General features: G+C 37.6%; 1 protein-coding gene across 1 annotated transcript in view; it reads left to right on the top strand.

Moving 5' to 3' along the window:
• The window catches only part of LOC145770755 (oxidation resistance protein 1-like), a 32,778-nt gene extending 13,931 nt beyond the window's left edge, over window positions 1-18,847 (top strand). The window contains exons 8-15 of the mRNA XM_082582462.1: window positions 371-440; window positions 13,398-13,556; window positions 14,683-14,807; window positions 15,536-15,645; window positions 17,175-17,303; window positions 17,855-18,013; window positions 18,280-18,449; window positions 18,696-18,847. Of these exons, the coding sequence (XP_082438588.1) occupies window positions 371-440; window positions 13,398-13,556; window positions 14,683-14,807; window positions 15,536-15,645; window positions 17,175-17,303; window positions 17,855-18,013; window positions 18,280-18,449; window positions 18,696-18,834 (1,061 nt within the window). The 3' untranslated portion in view covers window positions 18,835-18,847. The remainder of the gene's footprint in view (window positions 1-370; window positions 441-13,397; window positions 13,557-14,682; window positions 14,808-15,535; window positions 15,646-17,174; window positions 17,304-17,854; window positions 18,014-18,279; window positions 18,450-18,695) is intronic.
• Window positions 18,848-19,320: the final 473 nt, after the last annotated feature.

Genomic DNA, 19,320 nt, shown 5'->3' with positions numbered 1-19,320 from the left:
ATTTTAAATGGCACAACTTACCCTGAAGGATGTTATTCTATGTTAGAACTGAACCACCAAATTATACCGTCAACAGACACTTCACTTTCAATTGTGTTGTGTTTGACAATCCTGTGTTCATGTGCATTACGTGCATTCGTGCATGCGAATTTGTGATGGACATGCTCATTGCTCAACACAGGCTGCTTAAACATATGACTAGTTTTGTTGGATTGGAAACATCGCTGTTGAATGGAATTGCGAAATACCAACACATCACAGAATAACTTGTATAATGACGTATATGTCTACAACTCTACATAGATGTATTCTTCTCGTGTCTAGTTCCATTTTGCGCTGTGTGCCATTGATTGATTTTCAAACGTTTCAGATCATCATGAGAAGCTAAATTTTGTTACCGACGATGATAATACGTTGTCATCTCCCGACTTGAAGGAAGAGTAAGTTTTTTAAACTTGTTTATTGTACAACTACACAGCTATGATAGACCAGAATCGATGCTTTAGTGTAAAACACTTCTTAAATTTCTAACTTTTGAATAATTTTATTGTTGGCTGTTTTGATTCAAAGCTTCAGAGGTTAGAGATCTTTGGTGGGATGACGCAGCGGATAAGGCGCTGACTTTCATGAATTAGGTGAGCGTAGTTGCTGAAGGAAAGGTGGACGAGAGAAAGGAACGGCTGTCGTTCGTGCCGAAGGCCGAGTGTAATGAGAGCTTTATTGTCTCACTCCCCGAGGCTCAGTAACTAATATGGAACCTTTATGTTTTTAGTGATATTTTTGTGATATTTAGCTTCTAAGGTTAATTCTTAGAAATCAACCAGTTTTTAATGTATTTTTTTTTAATGGCAGTAACTTGTCTTGTAGCTAAGGGGCAGCTAGAAATACAGCATTTGTCTTCCATGAAATGCTTTGTATTATCATAGTTATTATGTTCTTTTTTCTTGTGCAGCTCAATTTTGCAAACCTCAATACCTTTGAAACTGCTCTTTGACAGCCACAAACTGCTACATCAACTGTATCCCCGTTGCAAAAATGTATCTGTTTATCGACATTGTTTTGATAGGCTAATGTAGATCATGAAAACGAGCAAAGTCACTCCGCTTGAAATTTTTCTTTACGTTTACTTTAGACAGGTCATATTTTACGTGTAGGATTTTGTGCTAGATTGGGTAGCCTTTCTATTTAAGCCAAATCGTATTGTTTAGATTGTCTTTGTGGTAAAACAAATGATATTCAGTAGGACACAAACTGCGCGGATGCAATCCTATGCGGTGCTATCCTGAAGATGAAATGCTGACTCATGTTAATAGTTGCAATATCCTTGGTGCAGGTAGTCCACACAAGATTGCTTGTCACGTTACGTTAATTGTTTCATGATTGAGTTTCCCTGAAACCAGTGCGAATGCGTGAACTACAATTTTGAACGTGAATGCAATTTTGAACGTGAACAGACGCGCGTTCTGTCGTTATTGTATTGCTCTTAATCTTCTTGCTTATGAGGCAGCAAATCAGGCAATATCTCCCAATTGATGCAACCAGTGCAGTGTCTTCATATCAGGGTCTATGAGATCCACATACTATGCAGGTCGAAGCACTGGACATCATAAATCACTGCTTTTAGTCACTCTTTATTACAAAAACAATTTTCTTTGAAATGCTGAGATTTTAAGCTTTTCATTTCGATGAAATTCGAAAGAGTGCCAAATACGGCACCGGATTACTTTTATAGTAGTGACGCGGTAACCTTACTGTAATTTTGGTCTGGTCTGCTCCGGGCAAGAAACAGCAAAATCTGGGCCATTGTAAAAAAATGTTGGTATGACCCGACTTGGAACCGAACTTAGATTCCCAGAGGCACTTTCCGCCCTGTTTTTTAGCCCATTGTAAGACCGTAAAGTACGTATAGTTGTTTCGAAAAATTTCCCTCTCTTATGCTTATTCTATCCAGCAAAGAAACTTCTCTTTTTATATTTCTACTCCAACGTCTGTTGACAGCTGTGGAGCTTCAACAGATGGCTTGAACTTCGTAGTAAGTGAAATCTACAATGCAACGCAAAAACGACTTATTTGCTGTTTTGAGGTTAATCTTAAATCTGCTTGCAACAGCCACCAATTTTGACCAATCATTTCATGTCTTCTCCATGCTGGTTAAACACGAAACATTTATTTTATAAACAGAATTCACGATTCAATATCACCAAGCGTTAAATCAACGCAATATTAATGTTTATTGGGTAATATCGATTGCAACAAGGTGCAAATCCTTCATGCTTTTAATTGCTCACCAGCACGCACAATTTGTTTTCCATGTTCAGCTGTCTGAAATCAATGCTGCCAAATTAAAAAGCGCAATCGGACAACTGGAAGATTGCCACGAAGATTGAACATAAACAATCTGTTGTTTGGTTTTAATTGTATGTTTTATTACATTTATTTTTAATTGCATTTATGTGCTTTCAAAGTCACCTTAGGTTTGATCGCAAACCTATATCGAGAGCTGTTGTGGTTTGCGTTTTGGTGGAATCGTTAAAATCGTACGTGCTTGCATGAATGCAAAATGCCATGGGGTTAAAACATAGCAGCCTATGGTTAAGATTTCATCTTGTTGCAATATGGTAGCCAAATATAAATTGTTGTTTTAGCAAACCTAATTTGAGGGGAAAGTAGAAGAATAAGCTATGTGAAGAAGCCAAGTCCAACAAAACCCAAAATACACGATATTAAGTTTACCCCACCCGGCACCCCTCCTTGCGGTGCCACTCGTTGCATAAAGCAAAGGATCCGGCAGTAAAGCCTTCCTCATTTAAAATTGTTACTGTAGCAAAGCTTTTACAGTTAGACAAGTGGTTGGAATGAAACTTTGCAGCTAATGACTTGCTATTTATGTAGAAGAGAGTGGGGCTAGTCGGAAAGTGTTTTTTTTTAAGTAAAATTTAAAACAATTGGTACATAACCTGACAACTTGAAGCGGCTTAAATTATCATCTATGGTGTCCTCTATCATACAATCAAAAATAAGTATTGAATCAATTCAGCTTTTAATGAAAATTTAAAATAAACAAACATACAATTGATTTTTCAACAAACCCCATACGTGGGGTTAGTTGAAAAACGTCAGTTCACTGCCCACTAATGAACTGGATACTCTTTTATCAACAAACATTTGCATGGGGTTGTAAGCAAATATGTTTACTTGCTTTAAAATCAAAATGCAATGAATTCTATACCTAATCACTGTAATACCTAATCACCGTCTTTTTTAATAAAAGCGTTGTTAAAACTTGTGATGTCATATATTTTGCTTTTTCCAAGTTATTCAAGTTAAAATTTTACCAGCATGTCCGCTTAAAACAAGTACATTGGAGCTTATACTACTTATTATCATACCACGACGATATACTCGTATCATGCTACATAGTCATACTGTTAGCAAAACGTTTTCCAACTAACCCCTCCCACTATTTTCTAACTAGCCCATTAGCATATGTTTCAGTTTCAGATGAGTTTGTGTTTGTTTGCGAGGTGCTCGCTTTTCAACAATTATAGGCTACCAGTTTAATAGAGATGTTCTAGTCTTTTTTTACTGCCGAATGCAAGCAAGGATGTGTTTTTTGTATAAAAAAGTTAACACAATAGGGATTTTAGCCGTACAATTCCGAGCGCCTACCAGTCCTGACATGCCGCACTAAGTAAGTATAACGATAACCATACGATAACCCATGATAAAAGGCGATTTGCACAGCGACTTCTAGTAAAGCCAGATCAGAAAACGTAGAATATTTTATTGCCGCTACGTGGCAGCAACTATCTTTCCTCCCACTCGTCTTTGCATTTGTTGTGTATTGAGTCGTTGTTGCCGCGTGCGGTCAGAACGTCAAACATTGACGCACGGCACGTAAGGTGACGTATGAAGAGAAACGATGACGTTGTTGTTTAAACAAAACTGTACAGACGCTCTCACGTTCTTCGGGTGCAGCTCAAATTGTTGTGGAGTGAAGAATTTGCATTCATGAAAGATCGTTAAGTGTTTATTGCTTTGTTTACAGAAGGCAATGTTTGCAAATGTCTATTGCGAAATCTGTTGCTGTGGTTCATCGTCATCAATGAACAAAGTGACACAGCTCATCAATTGTACCAATAACCGTATTCTTGCTAGTACCATCAAGAAAGTTAAAAACGCGCAGATTTCGTAATCTTTGCTGAACTTTTCGGCATGTTGGGTCATCTTCTTTTTATCCAAATTTTAGTGCAATTTTATATCAGTTTGAGTACACATATTTTTGTTTTATAAATTCATTTTTCAGTCTCATTCACATGTTAGATTACCGTACTCTGTTTGGCAACATACGGCTTAGATTCGTCGCCCTTAGTGTGTTACCTCAATATTTCTAATATCAGCACCATGTAGTGATGTCATATATGTGCATGAAATAGCAACGGCGCTGATCAATGTTTTTCTCCAGTAATTCTATTAATATTTCTCTAATGTGAACAAATTACTGAAGACGGATTGTCGGCCTCCTCGTAACACTGGCACAAACAATTGTATGGTTTAGACTAGACTCTAGTCTAAGTGACGAGTTTATTGTCATAAAAGCCTAAGGTGATAGATTAGGAGGCCAACCTGTGACAGCATAACTTCTTGTTGAACCTTGAAACGTCGTTTGTATTGCTAGAAAACAACGCTGCATGTGAGACTGTTGACCTACTCCTTGTTGGAAAGTGCTGATGTTTTCAAACATGAAACAATGCTTTCCACTACAAGACAACATTATGTTTGTTGGCTTACTTGTTGCTAACAAAGGACTTTTTTCATACAAAGGTTATTATCTGTTTACTTTGTATTGTTCATGAAGACAGTCAGCTTCTGGTGCGAGGGGGGTGGGGTGGTTAATCTTAGTTGCCTACTGAGCTGGGCCACTGGTCTGCGGACGTGATACTTTGTTGTTGTCAGGCGGCGTATGATTCACATAAGTTTTGTTTCTCGACCTCATCCGAGACGAAAAAGTGGCACGACTCAATACACCGGTGCCGTGTGCCGTCTGGAAATGTGGTTTATTTTCCTATAATCTGTAGGTGTTGATACCACGAGAAATTTTACTTCATTTTCGCAGCCTTTTTATGAAAGCGAATCTATTAAAATCCAGTTTCGGTCAAATACATTATTGAATCACTGCTGTTGGTTCATTCGTTAGGTTGGTAAAAACAACTTGGAAATCACACAAAATATTTCGCATTTACTTGCGCTCGAGCACGTTGGTGTGGAATAGTTTTCTCATTAGCAGTTGGCAAATATTGTGCGACTTCCAATCGATTTCCCAATATTATTATGTTTGCGTCTGCATGTTTTCGCACGCCTCTCGTGTCACGTATCAGAGCGTCACGTGACTTTAATGTTTGAATTGTCTCGTTTCTGCAACCGACTTCATTTTTTCACCAATCCAATGAAGGAGATGCGTTCCCCAAGCCACCAACTTCGTGGAACTTCTCCAAGAGCCAACGCAGGTTTTTTTTATTGTTATAAACAACTCCTAGTTTGACGTCGTTGGTTGGCTGAATAATCAGCCAATCATATCCCTTAGATTTCTGGTCACAATGGTTACTGCTCTGGTTATCGTGAGATTGTTTTTGTAAACCAATTTGGGCAGATCTTTGAGGTAGAACATAGCATTCTTACTGGCTGGTAAACTGTTTATCATTTTACTTGAAACGTTCTCACTGGAAGAGCGTATGCAATTTCCGCTACTTATTTATCATTATTTTTGAAATGTATAATTATTTTTTTCTTTTATAGGATTGAAAAGGACTGCATGTATTGTCGAAAACGTTCGCTTTATTTTATTTTTGTGTTACAATGTTAAATATCGCATTGTTGCTTAGCCATGCCTGTTAATTTAACATTCCCAGACAGAAAAAAAAAAAAACGATTTTTAGTGAAAAGGAACTTGTAGCGATTTGTCCAGCGATATGATTCGAAACAAACAGATGTGAAACAAAAGCTTGTTTTGGAGGAACGGTTTCATTTTGATAAATTCCAAGTTAAGAATGTCGTTTCGATCAATCAAAATCTCAATTCGTACACCGTCAGGTTGTTTTCTTCGAAATTCGCGGTGGGAGTATTTAAAGCGTCGAGTTTGTATGAGTAATTGACAATCGGTAGTAATCTTGTGTTTGTAAATAAACATGAAAACGGACAGGGATTTGACTGTTGGTTACCAAGGTAGCATCACTTTAAATACCTGTGCAACTTAAACCTCTTATCGCTTCCACCAAAACAGCTTGATAGATTTTCAATAAAAGTCAGAAAACAAAAACACGACAATTTAATATTTTAAGGTTGTCAACAAAACTTTAACACAGTGTGACGCGTTTTCTTCGATTGCCGCATAAAAATGTTGGTCTTTCCAGGCATATGCTTAGTATGGTGAAATTAAAGATTTAAATGGTGTGAGAATTAAAAGGCTATTTAATTCGGATGGGTTGTTATCAAACCATATGCATCATGGAAGTGATTTGCAGCAGCAGCACACTGATTTCAACTTTTTCTGTTGTTGATAAAGTGCTGCCACTACTTCAAGTTTAAACAAGACTCATGTTCTGATGTAACTTAAAGCTTGGTTGTTACTCTCCAGCTGGCTAATATCGTCCTTTGTACATTGATCTAACGTTAGCAAACACTGAGTTGATGTAAAAAGTATCAGTTTTGTCAGCTGGTTGTATTGTGTAAGAGCTTCTCTTATTTTGCAATCGAGTTTGCGCAACAAAGTATCCAATCATTTAATGTTTCAATGAATCGATTGCAAAATCTAGGTGACGATGTTTCTGTGTCTTGACATCACTGAGTCAGACCAACGAAAAGGTATTGGACTGTTGGCAAGATGCAATTTAAAAAACTTTCCATATTGCTAACAACGACTGCAATGTCTGGTTTGCAAGTCTACTCAAGATTACACTCGTATGTTGAAACAATGTTAAGATTGCAACTTTGCTCCTGAATTTCTTCCAGTTTGTTGAAGCTCATGATCTCTTCAATGACGTACTGCACTGTCTTGTGTCAATTCGACGTTTTTAAACATGTTTGTTGTTTTGATGAAAGCCTTGGATACGGGCCTTTCAAAAGCTTCCACCAATTTGTGAAACTCGCTTGCTGAGGCGCGTTGTAACTTGCAACGCCCACTTTAGCTTGTAGATTGATAATAACAATGTCCTTGCTTTCTCAAACTATGAGCGTCATTGCTACACAAGATCAATATATAGATAAGTTGTTATAAGTTAAAAATTATTTGTTGTTTGCTTAGAATCTCAATCTTTATGTGTCCACGTATTTTTGATTTCAAACTAAAGTTAAAGGTACAGAAAACTAATGTCAGTATTTCTAAACAAAAATATTTTTACATTCGAAACGGTTGGTTTCGAGGCAAAATTTTTTGTCACCGCTTCATTTAGAAATAAATTTTTGATGAAGAAATGTGTTTAATTTTGTTTCAAAATTTTACCATTTTTGTTTTTTGGAGCGTTCTGAACGAAGTGCACTGGGCTTGAAGTACAGAAAGGGTTGATGCATTCTTCAGTCAAGTTGCACCATACTTTTTTTTTAAATTTAAGCATTGTAAGATTAGACCATCAACGAATTTTATCATCGTGTTCAACTTGTGCCGAAACACGTTCAAAACTATTGCCACTTGGTTAGCCCTTGTCAAGCCGAATTGAAAGACAGCTTCCAAAATTTAATGTTTTTTGTAAGTACGCGGTAGCCTATTTTTATTTAAATAAAAATTTCAAACGCATTTGAAACAAAATCTGTTTTCAAATTTATTTGTGTGCAATTTTGTTTCAGGCGTTTTTTTTTATAGTATGATTTCGTTTGATTTCCCCACAAATCTTTTTCCAACAGCCCTAATAGAAATGCAAAAAATAACAATGTGTAAAAAAATCTTGAAAAGTCCAGCGGCCGACGCCAATATTTGTGGTTTCCTATGCCAGGTTTTGAAAACAAAGACTGAAGAAAAATCTCAAAACGCTTGTTGTTGTCATGGCTGGTTGTGCCGGCGAAATCTCTTGAATAACATCACTGTGGACGTCATCCAGCCAACTGTGTTGCTGAAGCTGCAAAAACAGAGGTAGCTTTGATGCTTTCCAGATTAATCAACGATTAACAGTGTGGGTGTGTTGGACTGGGATCACCTTCAATGGTTTGCTAATGATGAATAGCAATTTGCGTCGATTCTACGCACAAATAGAAGATATTTTCGCTTGAGACTTGACGATGTTGTTTTCGAATTTACATATTCATCCGCCGGCTACTCCGGGTCCAATGCCGATTGCTGCAAAATGTGTTTGCTTTCAAATGAACTTTCTTCAAACATTTTTATTATTCATTAAATCAACTATTTTTAAATGAAAGGTATTGGAACTTTTTGTTTTGCGGTTATGCATCACTAGTCTATTTTTTTTTGGCGGATGAGAAACTACAAAAAAATAAATAGAAGAAAAATGCGTCACACCTTCATCCAGAGGTTTCACATTGCAAAACATCATGGATCGTCGCGTCTCTTGTAAACAAAGTGAAACATCTACGTCTATTAGATGTTAGAGAGACGTAAAATGAATGGCATGGAATGGTTGTGGATGTGGAGCAATAGCCAATGGGACCTTTTTGTTTTTCCGTGAGTCATTTTTATAGACTATTTTCTTGGAAGTTAAACCAGGTGAAATGAAAACAGTGAAAAACGTTAATTTTACGATAATGTCCATTTCTTTGCGCGAGAAATTGATTTTGGTGTTCACTTCCAAACTAGTTATTTTCAGTTTGCCCCACTTGATAATTTTCCCAGTGTTACCACAGCGGTGACACCGCCATCCACAATTGACGGTTTGTTGAATCGGGAAGACTTGCAATTAGCAGAAAAACCTCAACTCTAGGAATAATAACCCACTGTCAATCACATTCATTGTCTACGGCTATTTCGTTCATCTTTTTTACTGTTTATCTCATCTTCTATCAGGTCTAAATTCTTACGTGGGATCGAGGTTGGTTTCCGCAAAATTTATGCAAACTGGTAAGTTTCAGCATGTTTTGTGGGTATCCATCCCAAATAGGGCAATTTACCAATCATGAACAACATGACTAGTATGGGTTTTCATTCTCACACGAATAAGCATTATTAAAAACCATTATTTGAAGCCTTTTTCTCGTTTATCTGCGACAGCAGATAAACGTTATACATCTGTCGATTAGTTTGTTCTCATTGTAAATTGGAAGTAGTTATTACTGAGTATAGAGTCACATTTATAAAGAAGTGTCCGATCGTATAATTATCACAAGTTTGATCTGAATATAACCTGGCTCAAGAGATTAAGATGTAGTTACCCATCTAGCAAAATTTGTCTTCATCTGCATACGTTTAGTCAATGTGAATAAGACCTGGGTTTGTTTTCTGGTCGCTATGATTTGATACACGTGCTTAGCGACCGCACGAAACGGCTTACATTGAATTAGATGCCTCGTGTCTCCAATCAGAGGGGTACGACCCGCTAGAGATGACCATGGTTATCAAAACTCAACTTCGCTCCCCGAAAGCCGGCTCAGCGTAAATGAGGGAAGACAAATGGAGTAATTGAACTTTGACTTCTAATCTGAATCACCAAATGTTCGACTATTAGCAGGGATATCTAGAGAAGGGGATATGAAGGCTCGCAGCGATTGCCTTATTCTCTTGACACTACCAGGGCGGTAGTTTGTAGTACTTTAAACATGTGGTTCTTTTTTAAATCGTAAAAAGTTTTGTAGTGCAGCTGGTACAATGAGCTACAGAAGACAGTTTGCAAATGTTACGTAGAGCATATTTAAAGAATACTTGTTTACAAAGACAGTTGAAAAGTTACCAGTAAGCTGTTTTTTTAACAAAGCCTTTGCAGTAGGCTAGATGTAAAGCAAGTATATGGCTAGTTGAATTAACAAGCAACCATGAGCATGCTGTGAATATCCAGGCCTGATGCCAATAGCGCAATGCAAGTTATCATAACAAGATTTTTTAAACTACTATCGGTGCCAATTGTCATTTTACGATAAACACAGATTATTTACGATAAACAAAAGCCCTTCTATTGTCAGACGTAATAAAAGCCTTCGTATCCCCTTCTTTAGATATCCCTGCTATTAGTCCACCGGCATTTTGATTGCATGTAAAACAAATGAAAGGCTTGTTTTGACACTGTTTTATGATTTTCTGGAACATACATAAACAGCATGGTAATCGAGTTAGATGACATTCAAACAAATGACAAAGTTAACAACAAAGTCGAACGTTTTTGGTGCCGCACTGTGTCCTACTCAGTAAAATAACTAACAGCAGCTTTATTGTGGGTTTCTAATAGCTTACTCACCTTTTTATTGTTGGATTTAAATGCCACAACTCTGATAGGTGTTTCATATTATATACAGTTATTATTGTTTTTTCGACACCAAGTTTATTGTTTCTTGAGTACGGCGTAGTACTACGCCGAAAACATTTGAGTTTGTTCTATTGTTCGTTTTATAGTGGCTTGAATTATGTTATTCAACACTATGTTACTTTATTGCCAATTAAGCTATCATGTTTGTAAAAAAGAAAGATTACCTTCCTCCCATCGATTGTTTACATCGTTTCAACAATAATTTTCTCTTGCTGGGATTCCCTTTAAATTCGTTCAACTCCAGAACTTGTAAACATGGGAGCACACCACAACTCCATTTTTATTTAACTGTTTGGACGTTCACGTGACATTAACGTTAACGGACGTTGGTTCTATATAATTTGACTAAATTGCTACATTTCTATTTGCTACGACTGCTTAGACCAGCGGCCGTAGCTTGGCTTGGTCGTCACGTATTGTTTTGATGCTGCTGAAGTTCAGTTAAGGTTGCTGTCTTTCTGCGGGTGCTTCAACTGACAAATGCTTCGATAGCGCTGACAGAAACTCTAAACTGGCTTTTTATTGCAATGTTTTATCGCTTTCGTGCCATCGTGGTTGCCAATTATGAGTAATTGACAATCGGCAAACAGGATTTGTTTGATAGAGATTTGGAGTTTAATTTTCAGTACACCGTAGCTTATGATTTTATGTTGAACCGCTTGACTTGAGTGGATTTAATCGATATGTCCTCATTTACTCCCGAAAGTTTTCAAAGATCAGTTTAGCTTCAGCAACTGTTGATATAAAGAGAAATAAAGCAAAAGTAAAGAATTGAATTTGAGAAACTTCAAGGCGACAGAATAGTGTTGATATGTTTTGTCTCAATTTTGCCTTTTTTTTCCATTTCTTGTTTTATTCGTTCATTTGTTTGTCAAATCTACGGATTTTGTTTGAATAAGATACTCATTAAGCCGCCTTCACGGTGGCGAAAGCTTTATCAATAAATTATACAAGTTTCCGAACCTGGCTGAGTTTACCCACTGCTTACGTTTACTTGTTTGGTTGCATCCTACATGAATGATCCTTGTTTAACTTTTCATCTTCAATAACATCGAGAAACCAGAACAGAGGAAGACATCAGTGTCTACATCATCTTTTATTTCTCAGGGTTGCATGCATCAACGGGAGATCTTTCATTCGGCCGAATAAGCCAATAAAATTAGTTTGAGGTTGAAGCTGTTTTGTTGTGGAATGCTTGGTGCATCCAACGCTACAAACATTAAGACATTTCAATAAAAAATTTCTACGTTATCTCCAGATTTTGTAGCAAAAACAAATAAAATCAGGCAATTTCTATAACCACTATAATTATATTGTAAATAAAGCTATAACCATTGTCTTCAAAAAGTTCTTTATTGTCTTATTCAAATAGAATGTCTGTGTTTTTTTCTTGCCTAGTTAGAGATGAATTTTCCTCGTTGAGAGATAAAAATAACTGCTTGGAAAATAATATTTCATTCACACAAAACATATATTAACTGCAGTCAGGGCGTCACTATTTCGACATAAAAATCTCACCAGATATTGGCGTGTAAAAGATTATGTTTCTGAAAAGAATGTGTTTGAAAAACTTTTTAGTTTGAAAAAGTATTATCAAGTCAACTGTAGAGCGGAGCCTACTTGATAAAACGTGTCAGATAAAAATGTCCACTTTTATCTTTCCCGAACGTTCGACACGGTGCTTACTTGTGGTGTTGGCACTTTGTAGGTTTCGTGTTTGTCCACTGGTTTGTGGCACTCCAATAAAACTTTATAGCGCGTGCCACCTGCGACCAACCTTTTTTTCTTTGTGCACTTGCTAACTGGTTCTTGTATTAGTCGTTTTCACATTGATCCAACGTCTGCAGACATGTTGTGACACTTATTTTCCGGGAGAGTGCCTTTTACCTCGCCGGCATTTTACAATCATGAAGCTATGACTTCTTTAAATGGACCTGCCAACCGGCGTGTAAATGCCACTTATTGAACAACGTGCAGGGCAAAGGTTGACCACTTGCCCAGTCACTTGTTCTGAGATGAGATCTTGCGCAATTTTATGGCTGATATATTGCTCCGAGCGGTACGTGCGTGGAACACTTGTTGATTGTTGCCGTCTCGAAAAACTTGATTAATTCACTCAAACGAATTGTCGCTGAGCTCACTGCTCGTATGCGCACTCCAACAAGCAGACAGCTGATCACTGTGAAGGAGCAAAAGTGATAAAAAGATTTTGAGTAAGCAAATTTAGTTGGTTAAGACCTGAAAAATATTTGGTGTCAGGAGAATGCAGATTTTGCAGAAGTTTTCAAGAAGCTACGTCATACAAAATCAAAATTATTGTCATAAGTTTATACTTATAGCTGGAAAATTCTCAATAGAATCACGTGTTAAAAACTGGTGGCTAAGTTACTACAATGTCAACCGGAAAACATGTGCTTAAAAGTTTATATACAACTACGCAATCTATAACAAATAAACAATGGGGAACAATGCGTTGAATGAGACATGACCAGATGGTGTTTCAACATAACATGTGAGATGACGATAGCATAGGGGTTGGATTTACTATCACGCCTTTCAGTGTCATATCAAAGTCTGTTGACTGTTTCATTTGCAGTGGTAATCGTGTAGATGTGATATAAAAGCTCATAGTATGACACGGATTGATCACAGTCGACCAGATACTATTAAGGAAGTTATAATGTCTTCCTGAAATATATTATTGGTGAGTGGCAAATAGAAATCTTTTGAATAGAAAATGTAAAGAAATTAGCAGTAGACGAAAAGAGCGGAGGAAAATCCAAAGACCTTGAAAAGGATTATGAATGAAGGTCAAGTCTTGAAACAGACACTACCATTGAAAAGCAATAAGTTGTTGGGAGGCGCAGTTACAGGATAAGTTTAGATTTGCTTATCAAGTCTAGTTTCATAATTCTAATTTGCTAATCTTTTATGTTTCAGAGATTTTAACTACTTCTATCTTTGTATACAAACCTCTGTGATGAAAATCTTTTCGTTTATTAACCCTGCCACGAAGTCTCGAGAAGAGCAGAATGATCAAAAGAAGCCCAATGTGAAGAAAGAAGTGAAGCGCAATTGCTTCGAAGTGCCGGAAAGAAGGTGACTGCCAATTTAATAAAATATTGCGATGATGTCAACATTAAGTGGCAAACTTTGACTGAGTGGTCTGAGAAATTTGTGAATATTTTAATTAGTCTTAAATAGAAGTTATAGCTCAACCGTAATCGCCGCCTTTTGGATGTGTTCAAAGTTAAAACACCATCTCACCTGATTTTATGCTCACATTGATATGAAGTTTTCCATTGAACCCATATTAAAGTCAGTGCAACAATCGCTTGATTGATTGCGGGAATCTTCGAACTGAGAAAGCTTCTTTGATATCTTCCTAGAAATTTCGCAATCTTAAGCTTGAATCATTGAAGCAGGCAGGCCTGGTTACCGAAATGGACGGAATGAATTTCCGGTTGTTGTTGCCTGTGAATTAATTATTCCAACTACTAAGTGCAGCTAAATGGAGAGCGGTTATTAAAATGCGCCCCCAAGTGCACAGCACGAAACTGCCAGCCCTGGTATCTTTGTGCAGTGGATGGCCCAGCGGATAAGGCGCTCGCTTTCCACTCATGCAATCCTGGTTCGGCTCCTGACTAACTGGTCACCCTACTCTCGTTAGTGCCAAAGGCTTAGTATAATGAGAACCTTATGCTCTCATCCCCTGATGCTTGGATCAAGTATGGGACTCATCTTTACCTTTACAAGTGCACAGCACGAAACCGAGCCAGCGGTGGTTGATATTGCGTTTTTTTTGTGTGCACAAAGTCGAACACTCGACTGAGCAATTGGAGTGAGCTTCAAAATGAATCAATTGGAACGATTTCTTCAAAAACGCCTTTTGGGAAAGTAATTTTTTCTTTATTGCGAAACCCTGCATAATTTTAATAATATAGCTAAATCTTGTTGTGCTCGATAAAATTGAACACTGTTGTATCGTCTCTGCGACTGCTTTCAAATTATAAAAAAATTATCACTGCACAGGTGTGACAGCAACCAGAAAAAAATTGCAATGCGATTGTCTGTGTTTTCTTCCCACATCACTGCGATAACTTGTTCAGGTTGATGGTCAGTTTACAGTGGTCAAGACGGTCAATTGACAGTTTCCGTTTCTTATTGTCAAATGTCATGAAATCAACGTGCATTTTTGTAACAGCCTTAATATTTCTGTTGCCAGGTCAGATTCACTGCTTTCCTTTTTCATGCAGTGGAGCCCTGATAACTATACGCTGGATTTCGCTGAACAAAATGGCTTCATAATAACAGAGCCCATCAATGAGATGGATTTGCCAAAACGGAAAGGTATTTCACAGTTTTAACTCTACAAAGCTCTTTATAATTTACTCTCCATTTCATCATCATCAACCAATTTTGATTATGCAGGCCACGAATTAATCCGCATGTTGCAACGATTTTAAATAAAATATTCTTTAAATTAACATCGTTGGTTGTTTAAAAAAAGATAGTCAAGCTTTGGTAGAGTTTTATTTCATCACAAAACGTATAGAATAACGCTTTACGCACTGCCTCATGTAAATCGACACAAATCACTTGAATTTCACCACAATGTGTCCGAACAATATTCCCACGTCATGTGACTGTGCTACGTCATTGATCAACATGCTACACGTGTGCTTGTAAAAGGGGACCCTAGGACAAATCAAAAATTGTTACGAAATGTTTCTGAGAGATTTCATAGGTCAAACCAATGGTGTGTTATTTCCTAATTTATAAGGCAACTTTTATAAAGAGGTTGGTTAACTCTGTGCTAAGGTTACGTGGAATGAATTGCAAATTATAGAATATTGCGTCACAAGTATTAGTTGGTATATTTATTAAAGTCTATAAGTATGACGCAAAGTATTATTTGTGTTGCTTCAAACGGTCTGTGGTTTGACCTTATGTCTGAAAACCAGGCCACGTCACTTTATGGCAAACCAGACGTTTATTGAGGGAGTTTTAACATTTCGCACAGCCAGCAGCGACTTTCCTCGGCCTTTAACTTCATTTCTATTTGTTTGTTTCAACAGCAACGCAAAGCAAACGCAGCAAGGAACGAAGCCGTTCTGACAGCGACAGCATATCGGGATCCACCGATAGCTGCTTCTTGGATGAGAAATACTTTGAAAAGGAATGGGAGGTGAGAGGAAATGCGTTTGGCGTTATTTACTATGTACTTTCTTTCATGCGAATTAACATCTTGATATAAATACCAAACTACTTGACCCTGTTTTCATTTTTTGTCAAGAAATATTTCTCTAAGCTTTAGCGGAATATTCTTTTATTGTAATTATAGCCTATACAGTATTGTAGTTCCAAAGCATAATGGCAGTTTTTGCTCCTTTTTGTTTCTCAAAATAACGCAGACAAACGCAAAGTCAGATCACAACACTCAAACGGTAGCCAATAAATAAACTAGACATATATTTTTCATTAAAAAAACGTAAAAAATGAATGAATAACATAAGAACTGCGCTAAAGTGCTACAATTGTCGCCGTATTGTAAAATTCCAATTTAGCTACTGTTGGTTAATTCTGTTTTCAAGCTGAAGTTATTCCGTCATTTAATTAGTGAATTGTGCAAACTAAAATTTCCCAGCGCGTTGCTTGTAGACACATTTGAAATCGCTTTGAAAACTTTCCAATTCCCCCGGTTTGATTTTTCATAATGCACCACATGGCACGTGAGGTGTGCGATTTTGTTGGTTCGTCATCTGTGATACTTTTTTAGCTTCTCATAATTTGTTGACAAGCTTCCAGTTAGAAAAGGTTAATTATGAGTGCGCTATTAACAGCTGGCCGCTGCAACCCGAGCCAAATGTGGTCATTTTTGATGCAAGCAAATGTTCAAATAAAAAATCTTTACTCAATAATGCTGTCGGGGACTTAATTCGTGACCCAGTCGCTTTTTCACACGTTTATTTCAACATGCGTCAGAATTCAAAGAAGTAAAAAGTCTGAATTTTGTTGAAAAGTAAAATAGAACTGCCATTTTGCGCTGTTGAGCAACTTTCGTACAAGTGCGGTTTGTTAACATGCGCATATAATAATATCGATATCGGCTTTTAGCACCAGTTGTGGAAAACACTTATTTTGTTGTTTTTACAAGTTCAACAGCGTTCGTGGTCTGAAGTAGAAAACCATAAAATTTTGGCTTAAACGCGAGTAACTTTTAGAAAGTTCTGCACTGTTTCATTGGAACAACGTGTTTAACAATTTCTAATAAAGTTTTGAACGTAAACGATGTGAGATGAATAACTTCCACGGGCGATCCTATTTGACAGACGGTGGAAGTAGGTGTGTTTGGCGCTCCAATCGGATTTGCAATAAATTGGTTCTAGCGATGCAAACGATTAATGACTTGTTTGCAATGAGATTTTCATTATTTTTGCCAAAACCTTTTACACTTCAATCGCAAACGCATTAATTTTCTTTGCTGCTTCTGAGCTTTGGACTGCGATAGCAAAAACTTCTGTCAAAACTTTGGTTAAGTTTTGTAACTTGTCATTTTCGGTGCCAAAGCCGTCACGTGACCTGGCCAGTCGTGCGTGATGACACGTGGCAGAATTGGATATGTACGATTGGCTTTGTTGCTTAACTGGATTACAACAGTTTTATCCTTTCAATACAACACTTTGTTAATTTTTCTCATTTTTTCCACTTTCCCAGATCATCAGCAGTGAGGAAGCGAAGAGACGCTCCTCCATGAGCCTCATGGACATGGCAAATGATGACTCCTCCATCATCCCGGAGCTGCTGGATCCCTGTCCTTTGCTCAATGACGACACTCTACTAGCGGTATGTTTAGTGACGTCATTTTCAACTACGCTTACGTTAAATCAAGCAACTCTTGAACAATCAAGTGTTCAGTTTAACATCAGCCGCTACTTTCGATTTCCCGTAGATTATGATGGTTAAGTTTTTCACTGGAGTATTGATTGATTGAATCTTTATCCTCGGACTGGGAGAGCTTCTTTGAAAGCTTAATTCTGGCAGTTTTTCATACTTGTAGAGGCTTTGAACCACTCCCGCAGGCCAGGTCACCGAGATTGACAGAGTGAAGTTTCCGATTGTTGAAGTCTTGTTGTTTGTCAATTATTCCATCTATTAGGTGCTGCTGAATGAAGAGCAGTCCTTAGAATGCGTTACTCAAGCGCACACCCTGAGAGTCGAACCAGCGTTGTTTGATCTTGAAACTTCTTCGTTCACGAAGTCACGCGTTACCAACTGAGCTATCGGGGCGGACTGAACTATATTATATGAATTTAATAGCCACTTGTTGTAATCTGCAAGAGAAATGAATGCCGACCGGCGTTGATCATTTTTTTAAATCAAGTCCTCTGTTGCAGCTATGCAAGCACCTTCCTCCCCGGTCGATCGGCTACCCCTGGAAGCTGATGTACAGCACCAATGAGCACGGAATGAGCCTCAAGACGTTGTACAGAAATATGAACCCCCCTGAAGACGACTCCCCTTGTTTGGTTCTGATTCAAGATGTCGAACAAAATGTAAGTGCTATTTCAACTAAAAAAAGAAGTGATATATTGTACGTTATTCTAATGTATGTAAAAGGTTTCGTAAAATATTTCGACATATTTGATGTGAACCTGTCAGTTAACAAAGATCTAGTATCTAGACAAATCTGAAACAAATCTAGGCCGTATGTGGTGAATGTAAATTAGGCTGTTCTTGTGAAAGACAAAAATTAACTGAGTCCCAGGTACTTTCTTGGCGAGAACTTACATTTCAAAACCATATCTTTGATATTTTTTAGATTTTTGGCGCGTTTTGTTCCTCTCAACCACGCATGAGTGATCACTTTTATGGCAACGGTGAATGCTTTCTCTTCAAACTCTCACCAAGTATTGAATTCTATGATTGGACGGGAAATAACAACTTCTTTGTCACGGGAAACTCCAATTCAATAGTGTTTGGAGGAGGAAAGTAAGTCGACGGTCTTTTAATGTAGTTGTTTTATAGTTTTGGTTGAGCAAAAGCGTAATTTTATTTTTAACTCCTATCTCTGTTTTCTATCATTTTTGCCAAAATGTTTGCACTTTATGAAGTTCATATGAGCACTTTTTGTAGTATTAATAGTTTTCATTGTTTTAATCTATATTTTATATGATCGTTATTGACGCTTTCATTACCTTCCTCTAGCAATCATAACGTATCTCTTTTGGTTTGCAGTGGCACCGCCGGTCTTTGGTTTGACGAGAAAATTCTCTACGGTCGCAGCCAGCCTTGTTCAACATACAACAACGCAACTCTTTCTTGTCAGGAAGATTTTGTCATCCAGACCCTTGAAGTGTGGGGTATTGATGGCTGAATGGTTTATGGGGGCGTATGGGTGTTGGAAAAGTTACCCACTCTCCGCTGATGGACAGTCCTAGAGAGACGTCGATCATGAAAAGTCAAATATACGAACAGGGACAGATTGAGCAACTTCAAGAGGGCGCGACGGGCTTTCAAAAGGTGTATCTGACAACAAATTGTTCCATGTCGATTGTATTTAAGTTGATACAGTCTGATTTTTTACTTGTTTGACATGATCAAACGTTGGGGTCAGACGAAATATTAGATTTTCATGAGCTGGTGCAAGTTTTCACCAAACTACACGCTGGATCAACTTGCAGTTCAACACAACGTTTTCATCAGCATCAATCTCCGTCTAAACAAGCGCACACATTTTACTCAAGTTCAACATTAATTTACGTTGCGCCAATCTAAACTTGCTCGCGCCTTGGTTTAATATTTGCTGCTTCTGCCAAATTATCAAAGTTCACAAAGACTTCTCAAGCTATCCGTTGTTTTA

Source organism: Aplidium turbinatum, chromosome 5, assembly GCF_918807975.1.
Source record: "Aplidium turbinatum chromosome 5, kaAplTurb1.1, whole genome shotgun sequence".
Taxonomy (NCBI): domain Eukaryota; kingdom Metazoa; phylum Chordata; class Ascidiacea; order Aplousobranchia; family Polyclinidae; genus Aplidium; species Aplidium turbinatum.
The sequence above is the reverse complement of the archived record's forward strand: the minus strand, read 5'-3'. Positions and strand labels throughout refer to the sequence as shown.